Source organism: Heptranchias perlo, chromosome 22, assembly GCF_035084215.1.
Source record: "Heptranchias perlo isolate sHepPer1 chromosome 22, sHepPer1.hap1, whole genome shotgun sequence".
NCBI lineage: Eukaryota > Metazoa > Chordata > Chondrichthyes > Hexanchiformes > Hexanchidae > Heptranchias > Heptranchias perlo.
This window is the reverse complement of record NC_090346.1, coordinates 16,082,507-16,103,125: the sequence shown is the minus strand read 5'-3', so window position 1 is coordinate 16,103,125 and position 20,619 is coordinate 16,082,507. Positions and strand designations below refer to the sequence as shown.

At 43.4% G+C, this 20,619-nt stretch overlaps 1 protein-coding gene and 1 long non-coding RNA gene across 10 annotated transcripts in view; one reads left to right on the top strand and one right to left on the bottom strand.

Moving 5' to 3' along the window:
* LOC137340520 (trinucleotide repeat-containing gene 6A protein-like) overlaps nt 1-17,030 on the bottom strand; it is a 113,155-nt gene extending 96,125 nt beyond the window's left edge. For all 9 annotated transcript variants that reach the window (XM_068003018.1, XM_068003023.1, XM_068003020.1 and 6 more), the window contains exons 1-2: nt 16,908-17,030; nt 16,602-16,649 (exon numbers count right to left, since the gene is read on the bottom strand). In XM_068003018.1, the coding sequence (XP_067859119.1) occupies nt 16,602-16,649; nt 16,908-16,912 (53 nt within the window). In that variant the 5' untranslated portion in view covers nt 16,913-17,030. The remainder of the gene's footprint in view (nt 1-16,601; nt 16,650-16,907) is intronic.
* Nucleotides 17,031-17,244: 214 nt separating this feature from the next.
* On the top strand, nt 17,245-20,417 carry LOC137340519 (uncharacterized). Its single transcript, XR_010966825.1, has 2 exons — nt 17,245-17,318; nt 17,922-20,417. It is a non-coding gene; the product is annotated as an uncharacterized lncRNA (long non-coding RNA).
* The last annotated feature ends 202 nt before the right edge of the window (nt 20,418-20,619 follow it).

Genomic DNA, 20,619 nt, shown 5'->3' with positions numbered 1-20,619 from the left:
ATTGATTCCTGGGATAAGAGGGTTGTCCGACAAGAGATTGAGTAAAATAGGCCTATATTCTCTGGAGTTTAGAAGAATGAGAGGTGATCTCATTGAAACGTATAAAATTCTGAGAGGACTTGACGGTCAATGCTGAGAGGCTGTTTCCCCTGGCTGGAGAGTCGAGAACTAGGGGTTATAGTCTCAAGATAAGAGGTTGGCCATTTAGGACTGAGATGAAGAAAAATATCTTCACTCAGAGGGTTGTGACTCTTTGGAATTCTCTACCCCAGAGGGCAGTGGATGCTCAGTCGATGAATATATTGAAGACTGAGATCCATAGATTTTTGGACTCTAAGGGAATCAAGGGATATGGGGATAGGGCAGGAAAGTGATGTTGAGGTAGAAAAACCAACCATGATCTTACTGAATGGCAGAGCAGGTTCGAGGGGCCATATGGCCTACTCCTGCTCCTATTTCTTGCTATGTTCTTGAGAAGACAAAACACAAACCAAACATCCAGCAACCTTGGAGTAATTTCAGAACAAAGTTGAGGCAGATCAGTTATTCCATCAGCAGAGTGGAGCCCATTTTGGAAACAAACTTCATAATGTAGGTCACTCAATGTGGTGTGAAATCTCTTCTCCCATCCACCGTGGCATGAACAGGTGCCAGGGAGAAACAATTGCAATAAACTTTTCGTGTTCTCCTGTCCATCTCCACCGCACCCAGTGAGCATACACGAGTCACCCCAGGGACAAACATCAAACTAATTGGCACCAACTACTGAGGCTAGCTTACAATCAGCCCTCCTAGCAACATGGATTGCTGCTAAAAATACTAGACATACAAACAATTCATCTTGTACTACAATAATTGAGTTAAAAGAAACAAGTCAACCAGAGAACTGAAATAGGTCTTACCCCAAGATTGTTGCACTGAGGAAAGATTCACAAAAAACTCAGCTTATTATTTCGATTCAGCAAAAGGTCAGTGGCATATTTCGAAATTCTGTTCTATTGTGGTTTCATCCCCACAAATACAAATTCAACTGTAAGAAGCTGACATCGATTCGTGTTGATTCATCTACCCATTTCAGACTTTTTAAAAAAAATTAACCTCTGGACAACCCCCTCTCCCCCAAATTCGTTTATATTGCTTTTGCTAGGCCATGAATTAAACAAAAGGTGATTTCCAGGTTGTCTCCATTTGTCTGTGCCATGTCAGTCGAATCACGAGTGGTACAATCAGCCTCAACAATCTCAATATGGAGGGGAAACAGGAACAGGACCCTTAATCCTGATTACTATCCAGTGACCACTACTGGAAAAATAGAAGTAATATGTTTCCAGAATACAACTTTATGCCACAGGGTTCCCTGGCATAAAGGACTTCATGGTGTTAGCAAAATCCTTAGAAAAAAGCATCTTCATTAGAAATCCTGCCAGCAGCCCTTAGATCTCCCAGTTTAAGCCCTGACACAGCATATCTCTGGGTTTCCAGTACAAGCTAGTGACGCACATCAACTATATGCATTCATTCTTCCTGACTGGAGTATATCTTCTTTCAATATCAAGGAAAGAACCATCCAAACCAAAGTCTTTAATATAAATTTGAACTATCCGCATGTGTGCAGTCTATCCAATATTGCCAAATCTTCCCCCACAATACAAATAGTTTTGGTTGCAACTGAATTGAGTCAGGATACTTTTATACTAGGAGACCCCCATACCACCACTGCCAGTTCTCATGGGTCTCACGGAGCTGGTAGCAACTTGAAGGTAAAACCTGCTGAATGTCACCAAGGCCTCAGCGAACCTTGGCAGATTTACCTTCAGGATTCAGCATGCCATGCGAGATCCATGCACCGGAAACTGCTGGTGCAAGCACAGGTCTCAGTATAAAAGCAACTCGAGTTATACAAAAGCAGAATCAACATGGGCTCAGTATAATGCACACAGCTGGGAGAAGAGGCAATAATGTAGAGAAGGAAATGATGAGGGGAACACTTCCAATCCATTTATCATCTAACTGATCAAAGCCACCAAAAAATTCCCCACATTCTTTCCTAAACAAAAGCTCAATTCTAAATACACACTCCACCTTCATACAGTTTAGCATATAGAAATAATCTCAATCCCCTCAAAACCCAGTTTTGCTATTTCAAAGCACATTAAAGGTGGGAGGACTGAACAAATCAAGTGCATTTTATGGAGATGCCGGTGATGGACTGGGGTGGACAAATGTAAGGAATCTTACAACACCAGGTTATAGTCCAACAGTTTTATTTGAAAATCACAAGCTTTTGGAGGCTTTCTCCTTCGTCAGGTGAGTCACCTGACGAAGAAGAAAGCCTCCGAAAGCTTGAGATTTTCAAATAAAACTGTTGGACTATAACCTGGTGTTGTAAGATTCCTTACAAGTGCATTTTAAACCAACAACCTGAAGAGAAATGTACAATCATTTAACAATCAATGTTTAGCTCATTTGCACTTGAATGTGGCCCTTCATCCCCTCATGTTTGGGAGACAGTTTAACAGTGCCCTTTAATAACAGCCTTTTCTCCTGCTGGCCAGCAGTTGGCTCTGTAGCTACAATGGGGCAATTGTTCCACTCCAGACAGCCTTACACAAACATTCACAGCCACTACCACCCGCTGCAAAGTACATCCCTTATTACTAAACCTGACGTCTCTTTTTAAAGGGCATACACTGACAGAAGGGGCTTGCAATAAACTGTCTGCAAGTATAGGCCTACAGGATTAAAAAAAACCCACCTACAACAGCAACAATCTGTCAAGCCTATGCGAAATGCAGTTGCTGTATGTGGTGTGAAATGCATTTCATTAGGCTGGGATAAAGGACATTTGCCCAATTCCCCCTCATTTACACAGAGTCAAATACGTACCAGGGTGGACAGTACAGCTTTTCAATCTGGTCTGAACTGGTCATTTCAATGTGCACCATTAACACTATGTAAGTCAGACCCCTTCATGGAACCTCCTTCTGTGTCTTTCAGTTTTATTCTCATCAACTAAGATAGGACACAGATGAGATGAAGGATTTTTTCAAAATAAGGCACCTTCTGCTTCTCTATCTTCTTCTAGCATGCACATTCTTAAATGGTGGGGAAGAGGGGAGGGGACCCAATCTCATGCATCGACCAAGGTCATTCTATATCAACGTCACCCACTATATAGCTCCCCGCAAATGGCGCAGCACAATTTGGAATAACATGGAGCCGTCACAGATGTGAAGATGTGCCCTGATACTCCATACCACACTGTCCTCATTTGGTTTACATTACACAAATCACGTAGGATTAACCCTCATGGCTCACCAAACTTATCCAGTGAGTAGCTGAACTGTACAGACAAGGAAATTCCCAGTTTCAATCCTTAATCTGTTGTTTAGCCAATACCTGCCAGGGTAGTGATGGGGGCACTACATTCACGCTTAGTACCTTAGGAAATTGTGGTGGGGGGGAAATCAGCTCGCACTGTTTGCCGATCTGTGCCCGATCAGGAGAACAGCACAGGCTTAGATGTGGTGCCTCGCACAGTTGAATGGCTGGCCAAAACTCACTGTCAGTGATCACATATGAGTAACAGCCACCAAGGTGAGGTAATGAAGAGTAAACAATGCCCATGTAGCTGTATCCCATCAAGGGGTCAATCATTTTGAGGAGCGGGAGGAATTTGGCCAGAAATAAAACGTCAATTGCCCAGCTGGTAAGCTGAAGGCTGACATCAGCACAACTGGTAGGCTGACAAAATCGATCCACCGTATTTAAATTTCACTGCAATTTGCTCACCATTACTATCCCCAATTCCTTGTAGTATAGACTGCATTGATGTAGCTAAAACTTCCAAGGGATATTTTATGAATCAATGCTGATATGACAACTCAGCATTACAACAATGCAGAACAGCCTAACTGACCAGACCACTTCCCATGTATATCTGTGCAGTTCAAAAGGCTGACTACTGAATGTTTTACATTGTTTATCTATACACAGAACAGGATCAGAATTCAAGCTGGATTTGAATCAGTACTATACAATAACTTGAGTTTTTCCCCCCTCTATTGCAGATTAAAATAAAAGCAATTTGCATGAAGAAAGTTAAGACCATGACTAACATTGCCAACACCTTCATTCATAGCTGGCTTTCTAGGGCTCCCACCAGAGTGGATCGCAGAATGTGCCAGCTTCTCACCAGCTTTGCTGCCATCACAATCCACTAAAGAGCAGATGCTCTGGAAAACAGTCCAGTTGGAGAGAATTACAAACTCTCCAGCTTTAAGTCATTGCAGTCTGCATGGCTACACCCAAAAGCTCTCTGGAAGCTAGTTAATACAGGGGTTCCATCCTGTCCACTCTAAAAAAAAATTAATAACTTTTAAGTGCTCATCTCCACCTTCAGATATTCCTCCCCTCCATCCGTCCACTATTCCCAGAGCAGAAGGCAGGCGTGCAATCTAATCGCAGGGTTCTTCCAATGCTGCTCTCAGATTGGCTGCCACAAAGCATGCAAGGTCATCGATTTTGCATCCTCTGCAACACTTCTCTTGTAGTTTCACCTGTCCGAGGGGACGGGTAGCGGAAGAAACTGCTCGGCCTTGAAATCATTTGCAGCCGCCATGGACAGGCACACAGTCACATTCTCACCCCACTTCATGTGACGTTACTTGAAATGAGATCAGAGAAAAATACACAATTATATTTTTCTCGCTCTCTCAAGGCTCTTGAATTTCCCAATCTGCTTTCAGACACATTGATTCAATGCTATAGTTCACTGCCAGATGCTCTCATTCCATCCTGCTTTTCAACATTTCTGATGCTCTGCAGGAATTTTCAAATTACCGCGCCCCCACCCCCCCCGGCTTTCAGAAACCCACACATATTTCAAACAAAATTCTGTGCTTCATGACAAAGAAGAGAGATTGGGATATCAGCCCCCTCCCAAATTATCCCACAATACTATGAAAAGTCAGCTGTCAATATACTGTGCTATTTGAAATATATTGGGTTCATTTCTGTTGCCCAGGAGTCTGGTCAAACAGTCAGGACAGTACCACTTTATTCAGTCCTTTTTTAGCTTGCCATAAAGTGGTCAGATGTGGCAAATCCCATTGGTGGATGTGCCAACTGCAGGTACAGCAAGCAGATGGTTGCCGTTCCCACAAGGCAAGGCAGAAGAGGGGATCGAGTCACTTAAGGCCACAAGATGAACCAACTGAGGGGTGGATAGGAGCAAGCTTGTCAGAAATCAAACCATTTAAAAAAATATAGGTGGCCATCTTTCTAAGAAAGTCAGGCAGAAGACAGGTGATTCATTTCTAAACATACACGGTCAGTTTGAATCCCCAGCACATCCCGTGCTGTTAAACTCGGTCTACTGCAATAGCTCCAGGCCACTGAGGGAATGTCAAGTAATGCTGATAAATAAATGTATTTCCATACAAATCTTGTCAAAACCTTTCAAGAAAAAAAATCAAACTGGTGAACAAAAGGAACCTAGAGGTAATATTTACATTCTCCACCAGAGCCAGGGTGATGGTGGCAGAAGAGAGTCCCTGATGTGGCTTTTTGATCAGTGCATTTGTTTAACCAACTGGATCAATCCTGAAGCAATCTCAGTAAGTCTGATTTATTTGTTCATTCCCAACTAGCAGTCAACAGCCATGCCCATCCCATTTACTAGCTTGTGCTCCCATTAACTTACACCTCACTAAGCTGGCAAAGCAGTTTCAGATCTGCAGCAAAATGCACTGGCCCACAAACATTACCAAACTAAAATGAACACTTGACATACAACTACCAGCCAGTTTCTAAACTAGTTCTCTACACAAGGTACTTGTTCAGTGTGAACTCTGTGCAAGTCATACAGTCAGTGTCACATCAAAGCCACTGGTCTAACAGACCTGTTTAGCCTGATTTGTCAAAGGGCTCGTAATAATGACGCTCATTTTTCACGTACTTTGGGTAGTCTAAAGAGGTGCATATTGGTATCTGCTGCTACTCATTACAATGGCACTATTTCCCTGCACCTCCTCTCCACGCGCCCCCCCCCAACCTCCAGCTATTCCCTAATCAAGAGGGCAAACATCTCTGCACAGGCCTCCACTGATCGCTAGGTTTGAATGGAGCTGACTTCCCTCGTGATATCGCTTGCTGATGTAGAACCAGCTGACTAATATGTACCTCGCCAAATCACAAACTTGCAATGTGGGGAAAATCATAGCAATGAATTTGAGCCCTGTGGCTCCTTAGCCTGCCGTCTTGATTATTGGGCTGCTTCTGAAAGAAGTGGCAGTGGGGAGTAAAATCCTCCCAAAACATCACTGTGGAAAGCTTCTATAGTGGTTCCCAGTCACTTCCTTTTTTTGGTCCGCACCCCAGATATAGAACATAAATAATGGAACGGCCACTGCCACCCCTCACCAAAGGTCAAGAGCTGAATTTAACCAATTACCTTGGGAAGCTGAAGGTAAACCTGCCTGTAACCCATTTACATCTTAGTCACTTTCTCTTCACTTTTAGAAACCACAGTAAGGCTATGAGCTCTGAACAAATGTTACACCATGCAACAGTCATTGCATAAACCACAGTCAGCTATCTGGAAGTGGTAATATACCAGGGGACAAAACACCGTCCACAACATCAGCAAACAGTACAGTTGGTGACAGATGGTGACTGGTTTGCCATAGAAACAAACACTCTGACAACCCATCAGAAACCAAAGCCTGCACTTACTGTAGCGCATGAGGATTTGTTGGCAGTTTGCAAAAAAGACTCCAAAAGAAGCTTCTGGTTAACTGAAGCACAAAGTCTGCATTACAGAATGGACCAATCAACTAGTCAGTCATACCCTCTACTGTCAGCAGGACATTACTGAACATGTTGCTCCAAGTCTGACAGGTCAGTGCCAATCTAAACCAGAGATACAAGACAGAAAGACTGCACATGCATGGCATCACCCAATCCCAAATCCAGAACTGGCTTCCAGGCTTATGATCAGAAGGAGCACAAGAGCAGCTTCATCTTCTGATGTTACCTTCTAGTGTACACGCCGAGCCTTCAATATACATCTCTCAATTTGGAGGGACCGTCAGCCAAGGTCAGGAACTCTGCACAAGTAGAATCACAGACACAAACCTGCAGCCTGTCGCTCTGTCAAAGGACTAAAACACTGATCCATTGTGCCACCAAAGCACTCAATTAAAACAAACCCCCCTTTGATCTTTGTAGAGCTGCTACAGTAGCTTAGATTCCAAATATTTTTCTGAACACAAGCTACGTTGGAAGTTATGGCCCCATTTTGACACTGTTTGAAACTCTCTCCTGCACCTTAGACAGCCCCTGCAGAAAACCTGAAGAACACATTAAAACAAAGCAGGGTTCATCCACAAAACCTGACAAAAAAGAACAGAGATTTCAGCAAGTTCAAAAATGCATTTGTGAAAGTGCACTTTGTACACCAACTCTGGTTGTATAGGCCTATCACTGATAACCAGGCACTGTAAAAATATGCCAAAGGAACAACAGTTACAAGTTGCAATCAGGCTGGTATACACAAATCTAACTTTTCTGGGTGCCATAAAAGTTGCTAGACAAATGTATCATAGTTTCCACTGAATCATGAATGTGCAGCATTTACAAATTAAATTCTCTCTCATACTGAAATCCAGCCTAAAATGAAAATCCATGCTGTTGGGCCTGTGATATTTAACAATCCAGAGACTCCCCCAATGGCTCTGACTTCATCCTATGAGCGGAGAGATGCATCTGGGTTTGTGCTGAGTTTACTGATCTCATCCAGGGCAGCAACAGGGGCATCACAATTGGTCTTGTGCCTTGAGTTAACAAGGCATGGGGAGGGCCATCCAGGGTTACTACTCCTGATCATCAGCACCCTCTTTTGGAGGTGCATGGGCGTGAACATCAGGTGATGACCAATCTAACAACCTGCCAATACTGACAAGTCAAGGCTCATACTGAATAATGGCAAGTTGGACGAGGTACCAGAGCGCACGCAATTCTAAGGGAACCATTCCCCAACATGGAGGCTCTCTTCAGGTTAGATAGGGTGGGGAGAAAAATGGAGAAAGAAATCTGCACAATTGTACAGTAGCAGGGCACACTCTTCATCTGCACACTCGGTTTCTATGGCACCAAGGGGAGAATCTGAACACAGGCCAGGTGGTGGGGACAGAAAAGAGTGTCATACGGGCACTGATATTTCTTAGTGGTGATTTCACAGCATCACAGTGGGAACAGATTCCTAGTCCACTTGGTTGGAGATGGTGCACAATGTACGGAGGCAATGGATGCGAGTTTCACCCTCAAGTTTGTGCACATCTATTTAAGTCTCATACAGCTTTATACTTCAACGGTAGCAGGTAAAGGAAGGGAAAGATGCAATAGGAGTTTTGTCAATTCATCAGTTCTTTTGAGGTACCATTGCTGATCCAGAGGTTTAATGGCAAGCATCATCCGATCCTAAGCCAGTTCCATCATCTGTCCAGTCTTCTTGATTTTGAAGCATTCTCCATGGTTACTGAGCCAGGGAAGTTAGAACTTGGTAAGTTATATGCAAAATATACTCCTGTACCTCACAACTTTGTGAATCTGATTAGGAACCACGATCCACAAGCTGAAATTATCACTGTGCTTCCTGCTCCCTTTCATCCTCATCCTCTTAATTACATGTTATTCATTTTGGCTGCAACTTCATTCTGAGTAAATATTCTTCAGCTTTAAGGACACATTTTCCCTTGTGTAGTAATGCAGTTACATCACAGATAATGAATTAAAAACAAGGCTCATCAAAATCACCCATAATTATTGCTGAGAATAATTACTGGAAACAGCTTTCAAATTTTGGAAACACTGTGAAAAACAATTGCAAATAACAGGTTAGCACCAAAACGCTCACCACAGGAGTTCAGGGCAGGGGGGCAGAACACTTGAAAAGCACACATATGTTTGAAATACTTGTATTGCTATAGCACCTCATTACATCTCAGAACATCTCAAAGCTTCACATACATCAACTGCTATGCAAGCTAACAGGAGTAAATATTCTTCAGCTTTAAGAACATTTTTTTCTCTCATGTACTGATGTTTTCATCACTGATTTAATGAAATAAAACAAGGAGCTCAGTTTAGATTAAGTCTGACAAAATCCTAGCCAGGTACCCAATTCCCACCTGCCTGTCTAAAGTTTGAGCTGCTGTTTAAAATAATTCCCATCGTCTCCTAAACTCACAATCGCCCACAACATTCGAGCATTTAAACAAAAACTTGAGGCATATCTGTAAATTGTCAAAGAAAATTTGCGTCGGGTGCACACTTCCCGTCCACAAACCCGACTGCCTGTTGTCACAATTTTTGGTCATGCTTTTTTGTTAATATTTACCATTGTAATTTGCGACGTTAAGACTGCCCATTTAGTTTATTATGTCATCTCTTACAATGAAGTGCAGGGTGTTTCTGAAGCCTCGCTCCCAACTCTGTTGCCGTCCTGTATATTAAAAAAAATCTTACACTGATTAACTGACATTTGGCAACACAGGCAATTTACTGTAAGATTGCAAATGGTTTGAAAAAGGTATATTTACAAGAGTAGGTCAAGGGTATCAGGTTCAAACTAGGAAGAGGAAGATTTAGGATTTCCAGATATTGGGGGGTGGGGAAGGGGGAGGAGAGAGAAAGAGATAAACTATGGGGTTTTTCTAGGTAGATGAACGGACAGCTAAATGCCTTCCCCTTCTGTAATTATCAGGTGATCTTGCATTTATATAGCACCTTATTACTGCACAAGTTATGGTCAAAGTGCTTTATAACCAATGAATTACTTATGAAATGCTGTCATTGCTGTGCCATGGCAATTTTTACATCAAACTCAACAAGCAACCACGGCTTCGCTTTAATGTTTCAATACAAGAAATGACACCTCCAACAATGCAGCACTTACTCAGTACTGCCCTGGAGTGCAACCTGGATTATGTGCTTAAGACCTGGAGTGGGACTTGAATCCATAACTTTCTGTCACAGACTAGAGTGCTACCAACTGAGTCAAACTGACACCAATTAATTGAGCCAGCACTGGACCATCTGTTGAAAAGCACGCAATCTCACACTCTATTCCCTTCCTTCCATCGCCCCTCCTTGAACACGCCCAAGGAACACTTTCAAAACATCAGCAGATAAATCTTCTAAACCCAATCAAGCAAGAATGTGTGATTATATGGCACCTTTTGCATGCTCAGGACGTCACACACACTTCACAGCCAAAGCCTGACTTTCGAAGTGCAGATACTTATGCAGGCAAACATGGCAGCTAATTTGTACACAGCAAGATCCCACAAACAGCAAATTAGATAAATGACCAGTTGATATTTCCTGAATGGTCTTCTCATTTTCCAAGCAGTAAGTGGTATATGAAAAGATGTGATAAGCTCATTATCCCTTCTGCCACTGGACAGGGGGACACTAGCTATATTGGCAGAGCACTAAATGAATGGAACACAATATCCTTAAAATTACATTTAAAAACACCATACCACTCCTAAAGCTTCAGAACCATGATAATAAAAATATAAAGTGTTAAATTGAAATGGTTTCTGTGCCTGTTTGCATTAAAGGAAAGAATACAGCAACAACAAAAATAGTTACATCCTCTGTAGTCAGTACTGTAGCTAGGGGATACCAAGGCACCATAAACAATGAAGTGCTCTATCCACAGCTGAACAGCAATATGAAAAGTTTTTCTTTGAGGAGCACTAATGCCTCTGAAGTTGGGGGGGGGGGGGGGGGGGGGAGGAAAGAGGATAGTATCTCTATGAAAGGGAGAATTGAAGAGGAGCACCTCCATGAACTGGGAGGATAGCAGAAGAGTACCTCTGTAAAGGGGACTAGCGGAAACAACCATATTAACAACTCTGAAATGGACGGGGGCAGTGATCTCCAGGTAGGGAAAGTGATATGAACAGTAACCATCTACCACAACAGGGGCCAGTGAAGAGTTAAATTGCTTTAATACAATTTATCAAATTTAGCAAGTGTTCTGCAAGGATTGATGCTAGGGCCACTGTTCACCATTTACATTAACGATTTGGACTTGGGAATCAGAAGTACAATTTCAAAAATTGTGGACAACAAGTTGGGCGTACAGTTAATACTGAGGAGGACTGCGACAAAATACAGGAAGACATTAATAAACTTGCAGAATGGGCATGTAATTGGCAAACGAATTTCAATATAGGTAAGTGTGAGGTGGTACATTTCGGCAGGAAGAATAAGGAAGCCACATACAGCTTGGAAAATAAAGAGTCCAAATGGGGTAGAGGAGCAGAGGGATCTGGGGGTACAGATGCACAAATCACTAAAAGTAGCAACACAGAACAATAAGGCCATAAAAAACACAAACCAAGCACTGGGGTTCATTTCTAGAGGGTAGAATTGAAAAGCAGAGAAGTTATATTAAACTTGTATAGAACCTTGGTTAGAACACACGGAGTTCTAGTCTCCATATTATAAAAAGGATATAGAGGCACTGGAGGCAGTGCAAAAAAGATTTACTAGGTTGATACCAACACAGAGGTTATACCTATCAGGAAAGATTGAACAGGCTGGGGCTCTTTTCTCTAGAAAAGAGAAGACTGAGGTAACCTGATAAAGGTCTATAAGATTATTTGGGGGTTTGATAGGGTAGACGTAGAGAAGATGTTTCCACTTGAGGTGTGGGGGGGGGGGGGGAAGAGGAGATCAGAACAAGGGACCATAAATAAAAGATAGTCACTAATAAATCCAATAGGGAATTCAAGAGAAATTTCTTTACCCAGAGAGTGGTTAGGATGTGGAACTCGCTACCATGAGTAGTTGAGGCGACTAGCATAGATGCATTTAAGGGGAAGCTAGATATACATGAGGGAGAAAGGAATAGAAGGATATGTTAATGGGGTTAGATGAAGTAGGGAGGGAGGAGGCTTGTGTGGAGCATAAACACTGGCATGAACCCGTTGGGCCGAATGGCCTGATTCTGTGCTGTGCATTCTATGTAAGTATCAATACCCATTCACAACTCTTCTGCCAGAAATTAGGGAATTTTTGCCACAATCACCTGCAATTTTTCAGTGGCCTTGGCACTAAATTAAGGTAGAGACCATCATATGGCAGGAGGTGCAGCATGCAGAGGAGGACAAGTAGGAAAAATCATTCCTTCCAGCTTTTCCTTTCATGTAACCAAGGGCTCTGAATAAGTGAACTAATTAAAAAACTATGTTGCTTTCAATTTCCTGTTACATGGCTTTGAGTTGCTATACTACAGATTAATAAAGGACTTACTATCAAAAAAGGGAGACTTGGTGATAAAGAAAGAAAAACCAATGAACTGTTCCCTAAAAGTAACCTCTAGCTAAAATGTTTAAATAAAATTAAACACTGGAAGACTGAAGACTTTCCTTAAATTTGACATTGTTCAAAAGACTAAAAATAAGGAGCAAAGTAACAATTAGATTTATAGTAGATTTTTATTATGCAATACTGGTATTGAACAGTTTTTGCTAATATTGATTGGCATAATTTGAACCCACATGTATGTAGTTACTGCTCAGTATCTCAAAATTTCCTCGTGATATAATTGTGTTCTCCAGTTCTGTGCAGGGAATTTCTCTGGATCCATCCCACTCACATATAGGGATTACAAAGTACCTCCCAGCCACCTTGAATTAAACGACAGGGCAGGCCACAACTTCAAAACATGCTTACCACTTTAAAATATTTAAATTTCTATTCAAGTACAAGTTCAATGCATCACTCATGGGTGTAGCTATTTCTTTTACATTAGAATATTATGGAATTGATACTTTAAACAAATGCATCCTGTTTCCCTTCAGGTGAGCTGGAGAAATAGGGTGGCACATGTTAATATTCACCATCATAACATTCAGTACCCGAGGAAGCTGAATGTATAAATACAGTTTGCTCAACTCTCCCGTGTGCAAAATAGTTGCTAGGCAAGGCTGCAAGTGCAGTTTTACATTTTAGACTTTGCATTTGGCATCAGAATCTCAATATTAACAACTCTCAAACCAGTGCTGCCAAAATACACAATGCTCCTTATCATTGGTAAGATGTCTTTTTTTAAAAAAAAACAAAGCTTACCTACTAGATATAAAAATGTTGGCTGGAGTCCTAGCAGGCTCAGCCACTGAACTATTCTAGGTGTTCCAATAAACCCAGCTTTGTTTGTACAACAAGAGCAGTGTGTGTCTAGCACTAATTGGAAAAGCAATCCATGTGAGAAACAAATACAGGGAAACTTCTGGAGTGTGGAGCATGTACTTTCCACAAACCAGAAACAACCAGGGAGTCAGAGGGCTTGTAATTCATGCTAACAACACAATGAGAAATGAAAGGTCACCACTCAGTCACCGAGTCTTCTGCATGATAATGATCATTTGCCTTCCTATACATGGGATACCTTCAGCATGACTCAGTCTTGGTTTACTGCAGCTCTGGATTCACAGCCACTGATAAACGCACTTCCATTTTCGTCAAACACAAACTTTAAAGTATTTTCAAATACTGACAGCTGCTTCCTACAATTGATGATGTAATTTACAGTAACTTTAAACAAGTAGGAAAAACATATGCAATTAAAAGTTAGGAACACAATTACAACCACATGGCTGTATACACCACCCTTGAAGCAGCAGGACTTCACATTAGTTGCAAAATAACCTTTACGACAAATAGTGGAGCCTTCCTATATCAAATACCTTGAATATATTGTGTTGTCCTAGTCCCTCAAAAGTAAAACTTCAAGGTTTTCTTTGGTTGCAGTTTACATTTTCCACTGTACAGTTATTGCTCACGTCGCAATATCGGGCTTATTGGTCCGCAGAATGAGCAAGGTGTGTAAGACTTCAGTCATCAGCAGCGTGCATCAGAATCAGCTGGTTCAAATTTCAGTTACCCTCCCAAGGTACTAGGAAAGCAGCTTGAATGTTAAATCTCTTTATACTGAAATCTCAGTATAAATCAAAGTTTATCAAGTTCAACCTTGATTAATTGGGGACTCCAACGTAAAGGAGCAAAGGAAGCTTTCCAGTATCATCCTAATTTTCCTAGCCGAAGCTGATCTCAAGTACACAATTGCTGACTTCTGCTCTTCCCTGCTGGACCAGTAGCGAACAAATGTCAATGGCATAAGTACACAAAGTACATACCCCCAAAACTGTCTCAGCTGTGGTTCATTCAAAGTCTCAGGTTTGATGCTGGGCCTGTGCTGATTTAGCTGATCTTAGCCACAACAACAGAAAAGGTGCTACAGTTGGTTAAGGAGGAAAAAGAGTTGACCAGAATCCCTGCTCTTGATCACTATCCAGTAGCTCCCAGGATTGGGCTCAGCTGTGACACCCGTTATTACACACTGTTAAGACTTTCAGATGATCAAGGATCACTTGGATGTCTCGGGCCATAGAACAGTTCCCCAGTAAGTCAGTCAGTCTTCAGAGGGCAAGGGAACAGAAAAGGCAGTAAAACTGGAGGGGGAGTAAAGGTTCAAAAAAATCCCCAAATGCCCAGCTCCCAGCATTAAAATTGCTCCTTTGCTTCTTTCAATGCAACTCCCGAGCCAACCCCTGGAAGTGGAGAGAGAACTCTGAGCCAGTGGATTCAAACTCCAACTTTTACTTATTGCCTCCTTCAATGTGATACCTCAGAAATTCAGCATATGGTGAAAACATGGATACAAACCCACATCTAACCTCTCACCTACAGGAAGCACTTTTCTCCTTCAACCCTTAAGGAAGTGCAAGTGCAGACATATGTTGGTACATGGCTGTGCTGACCACAAAAGCAACTTTCTTTTAATTCAGATTTGTTTGCAACCTCAGCATCCTATCTGACCCCAAGCTGAGCTTTCAACCCTATGTCCTCTCCATCACAAAGACCACCTACTTCTGCCTCTGCCCTCACCTCAGCCCTTCTGCCAAAAACCACAGCCATGGCTTTGTCATCTCCAGTCTTGACTATTCCAATGCTCTCCTGGCCAGCCTCCCAGCCTCCACCCTCCTTAAACTTCAGTTCAATTAAAACTTTCCTGTTTGCACCCTATCACACACCGAGTCACATTTACACATCACCTCTATCCTCAGTGACCTATATGTCCGATCACCTCAAATTTAAAATTCTTATCCTTCTGATAATTCCCTCCGTGATTTCTTCTCTCCCCATCTCCATAACCTCCTCCAGCCCTACAACATCCCTCCCGAATTCTCCGTTCCTCATATGCACCTCTCCTCCCATCACACCGCCGGCACGGTCACTTGGGGCTCATTCTCTGGAACATCCACCCTGAACCCCCTCTGCCTCTCCACCTCCTCAGAAACTATCCCTTTGGCTGTGTTTTCTTAACATCTCTCCTAAGATCCTCTCCTAAAGTCCATTTTTGCCTCTGAAGCATCTTGGGATATTTCACTATATTTAAAGACACTATATAAATGAATGTTGATGTTGTAAATACTATAAAAGATAAAAATGAGGATTCTCCCTCTTCTTCCCCACTCAGCTTTGTGGGGAAAAGTACAGCATGGTATGCTACTCAATCATGTAGCCAAGGAAAGCCCATGTTGGAACTTAGCTGATCTCAGTTAGGGGAACCATTTACCGGGGGGGGGGGGGGGAAGAGGACACTGCAGCTCTCGATCCATGGGGCAGGAGAGAGAGAATATTCAGCTGGGTCCCCATTCCTCATCACTATCAAGTGCACACATGTGAACATGAGACACAAACAGTAGTCATCTCATTGTTGAATGGGCTAATATCCTGACACAGCTATTCCAATGCTCTGCTGGCCAGCCCCACATCTTCCATAAACTTGAGCTCATCCAAAATGCTGCTGCCAGGATCCTAACTTGCACCAGTCCCATTCACCTGCGCTCACTGACACACATTGGCTCCCAGTCCCCCAATACCTCCATTTTAAAATTCTCATCCTTGTGTTCAAATCCCTCCATGGTCTCACCCCTCCCCATCTCTCTACTCCTCCAGCCCTACCACCCTCCAACAACTCATGAGGGTTTTTTTTTTTGGGGGGGGGGTGGGGGGAGAAAGAGAAAAGAAATATTTCCAGCATGACACTGCACACATTTTGTTAAAGCCATCTCGAGTAATTTTAACAGCAGTCTATTTTCAGCCACCCTGTAATAACTAATGTAATCAATTACATAAGACTAATTAAGCAGCTAGATGAAAGAAAGGTTAATCACACTTGAAAACCTCTGTTGAATTATTTTGAAGTCAGCAGAGACCACCTCTTTCTCCAGTCTATTTTTACACCCTTTCTCCTGCAATGTGTCTTTTCCCTTCCATATACTAACAGATCCTATCTATTTCCAATATTTATTTTAGTTCATTATTTCCAACATTTGCAATTTTTAGTTTTTATTCATATGATGTTTCTCCACAGCCAGATTCAACTGAGCAGGATGGGGGAGATCAGGGGCTTAATTTGCCTTTAGCTAGTGGGCAGTGAAGGTCACACGTTTTCCTCCCCAAATCAACTTGAATATAATATTTAACCCCAAAAATAAATTAAAATCAAATCTTACCTGTTTTGTTTCTCTTGAGCTTCTTTGGTAGCGTTAGCCTCCAATCCTCTGCAATTAAACAGACTAGAATCAGAGAGGCATTATATACCTTTTAAAGCAGAACCACTGTAAAAGGCCACGGGATGAGAGCACTGCATTGCGGGGTTTGCACACAGGCCCAGTCCTGGCGGCTGCAGCAGCCCAGGGGCCCAGTTGCCCTACCTCCCTCCTTCTTACCCCCCCGGGGGCCCCCAGTTAGCGGCTGCACGGCATCAAACAAAACGGCCGGCAAGACTGTGAGACCCCATCCCCGGGAGCTCCACTCACCTCATTAATGTAAAGTGCAGCAGTGAGAAATTCGAAAGCTAAACATGCGAGTAAGGCTTTAACAGTGAGTGTGCGAGTGGCCGCGGCGCCAAGCACAGCGCTCCCTCTCCACAGCCGCCATCTTCTTCTAACTGACAGGAACTGGCTCAGGAGCGCGCGGCAGGGCACTTCCGGTCCGCCGCAAATGGCTGATCGCATGGCAACCGGGGGGGGGGGGGGCAGGAGAAGGAAGCCATGGCAACCACGGGGGGGGGAACGAGAGAAGGAAGCCATGGCAACCGGGAAGAAGGAAGCCATGGCAACCGGGGGGGGGGGGGGGGGAAAGAGAGGAGGATGCCATGGCAACCAGGTCTGGGGAGTGACAAGCACAGGAGGGAGCGCAGGCTGCGGGTTGACAGCGAGGACCGAGAGGTACAGATAGCAATAAATGAAAATGTATTGGAATTGGGGAAAGAGCAGGGGGAGCGGGACTAATTGTGTAGAATCATAGAAAGGTTACCGTACTGAAGGAGGCCATTCGGCCCATCGAGTCCACGCCGGCTCTATGCAAGAGCAATCCAGCTAAGAGCAATCCAGCTAACCCCACTCCCCCGCCCTATCCCCGTAGCCCTGCAATTTTTTTCCTTTCAAGTACTTATCCAGTTCCGATTTGAAGGCCATGATTGAATCTGCCTCCTCCACCCCCTCAGGCTGTGCATTCCAGATCATAACCATTCGCTGCGTAAAAAAGATTTTCCCCATGTCACCTTTGGTTCTTTTGCCAATCACCTTAAATCTATGTCCTCTGGTTCTTGACCCTTCCGCCAATGGGAACAGTTTCTCTCTACCTATTCTGTCTGGACCCTTCATGATTTTGAATACCTCTATTGCAACCATCTCTGTTCTTTCAAAGAGCCGGTACAGGCACGACAGACCAAATGGCCTCCTTCTGTGATGTATGATTCTATGTGTCTCACTCTGGGGGAAGGAAGTAAATACAGCTCAATATTTCCACCCCAGTTTTTTCCCCTGCAGGTGCTGACTCAGAACAGGGCTGCAATTACACGAGGTGCTGGCCACCCTCGCCCATTCTTCATGGAGTGTCTGTGGGATATTCGACTGGGGAAGGCATCACAGCACAGTCCTCACCTGGCGATCACACATGTGGGCTTTCCAACCCCAGGAGCGTCGAGGCCAACTGCAGCTCCCCAGCCGTTGCCCAGGCTGAGATCATCTAACAGCACAGAACCTTCTGGCCTGCATGCACCAAAAGACTCCCATTACCCGCTTCCCACTCCATACATTATTTCTAATTAGTGTTTGCAATCTCTTCATTCTTTTCACACCCTTAACGTTCTCTTGAACTCGTTAGAAAAATTAAATTCTCTCCGTTGTCCTTCTCCATTATTTTGGGGCAATCAACTCCAATTTATTTGTTTTTCAAAGCTCACAAATTTCACTTATTTTCACTGAAGTTCCCTGATTTCATTTTTTTGGGTGGGGGTGGGCTTATTAGTATATCCTTCCATAAAGAAAATGCATAAATAAAAATATATGTCTGTTTATGTTACTGGGTAGATCCATTTTATCCAATGTTCTCAAAAGAATGTTGTTCTATACAATGTTGTTCTCATAGAATATTCTGACCTTGGCAATTTTACTTTCTCCTGCTGAGTTTTAGCCAGTGTTCCCAATCCTGGTTACTATCCAATGGCCCTGCTAGCACACTGGGTGAGGACAGGATCGGACTTGGTTGTGATGCATCATCAAATAACCTGCTAACATGTCTCACCTGAGGCCAGCACAACACCAGACTTGGGCTGGAAAGTAGCAGGTAACACCAGTGGCAAACAATTCCCATCTCCAACAAAAAAAAGCCCAATCACCCGTCCTTGACCTTCAACAGCGCCATTAGCACCAAGACCTCCACCAGCAATATCTTGGGAGTCACCACTGACCAGAAGCTCAACTGAACCATCCTTATGAACACTCTACAGGAGCAGGACAGAAGTGTACGCTGTGATGAGTGGCTCACCTCCTGATCCCTCAAAGCCTCTCCACCAGCTACATGGCTAAAGTCAGGAGTATGATGGAATACTCACCACTCACTTGGATGGGTGCAGCTACAACAACACTCAACACCATCCAGGACAGAGAAGTGCGCTTGATTGATGCTCCTCCATTGAACTGAATATCCACCACCGGTGCACTGTGGTTGCAGTATGTATGATCCACAGGATGCTATGCAGCAACTCACGAAGCTTACTTTGACATCACCACCGAGCCCCGCTTGGGAATCCACAGTCCTACTGAAAGCAGATTTGAGTGTGCTACCAACTGACCCAAGGTGATACTTAGCAAGAGAATTCAACTATAAACAAACGATTCACCCAGCCGTATGAAATATCTGACTGATCCCAACGGATGGTGGTACCAGCGCCGGCAGGGACCAGTAGCTATGATTCAGAACGATTCCCTCCTGTGGTTTCAGTCCAGTCCACAACTGTTTGTTATCATAGGCCAAGAGGTATGAGTGCAAAGATATAAATGGACTGGAGTAGTGTGCAGTGATGTCTTGGGCACTGTAAGCATATAGACTTCATTTTTATTTCTCTTGCCAAATTTTCTTCTCTGCTCCTCTCCTGAAGGCATCAGCTCCTTGCTCTGGTACAGTTCCATGGGTGTCACCTGCCCACCAATTCGCCATTCTTCCTGTATGAGCATCGACAGTGATAGCTGGCAGAATATTCACACATGGAGAGGACACCACAATTGAGCCTCATCTTGCCCTCACCCGACATCCACAATGCACACCCTCCTTCAGGGGTCACGGGACAGTGAGCAGGGGCAAGGTCCCCAGCTAATTTTCCCCTCCCTAACCCAGGAGTACTAAGTCCAAATGTCGCACCCAGCTGAGGCTAGCTAACTCCCCACAGACTTGAATATATAGTCAGATCTATGTCACTCACCCAAAACTCACTTATTTTGTGAGATAAAAAGATTCTGTCTCTCCCTCTGTTTCCTTCATTTTCTCTCTCCCTCTCCTCATAGTAAAAACATACGAAGAAGACTGACCGAGAAAGACCAGCTGGTCCATCGATTCTGTCCCATTCAGCAACTGGGGGCAACATGACGCACAGTATCCCCCACCCACAAGCAGCCGTGTAATCTCCTGGCAGAGTGGGAGAGGCAAAGATAAACAAACAAGATAAAATAAAGCCCTAGGCCAATTCCGGGAAAGAAGGATTGTGGGAAATTCCTCTCTGACCACCAAAGGCAATCAAAAAACGAGTTCCAGGAACTCCATGCATGAAGGAACTCTTAAAGGGACAGAAGCTGTTTTGTGTGTGAACACAGGTGTCATTGTTTCAGCAGGTTGCAATCTGTCTTAAGGTTTCTCTCCAATTTTCCCTGGCAAATTGGCAAAATCTTGACGGCGCCAAGTATAATTGTAAAGCACAATAAAATGCTATGGATATATCACATACCTATATTGTGGCCATTAAAATATGCACAACAAAGTGCCACTTATCCTGCAGGTTGAAAAAGAGTTATTTCAAAGGTACACTGTGGATAGCTGATAAATGATGATGTGTATGGTTATACAGTTTTTTCCCTTTAAACATAAAGAGGTGAACTGTATAACTCAATAAATCCATGGCTTGATGATTGGAAGGACATAATGTGTTTGAAATGTCAGCTGTGAGTGAGTAAGGAATGTCACTCGTTTATT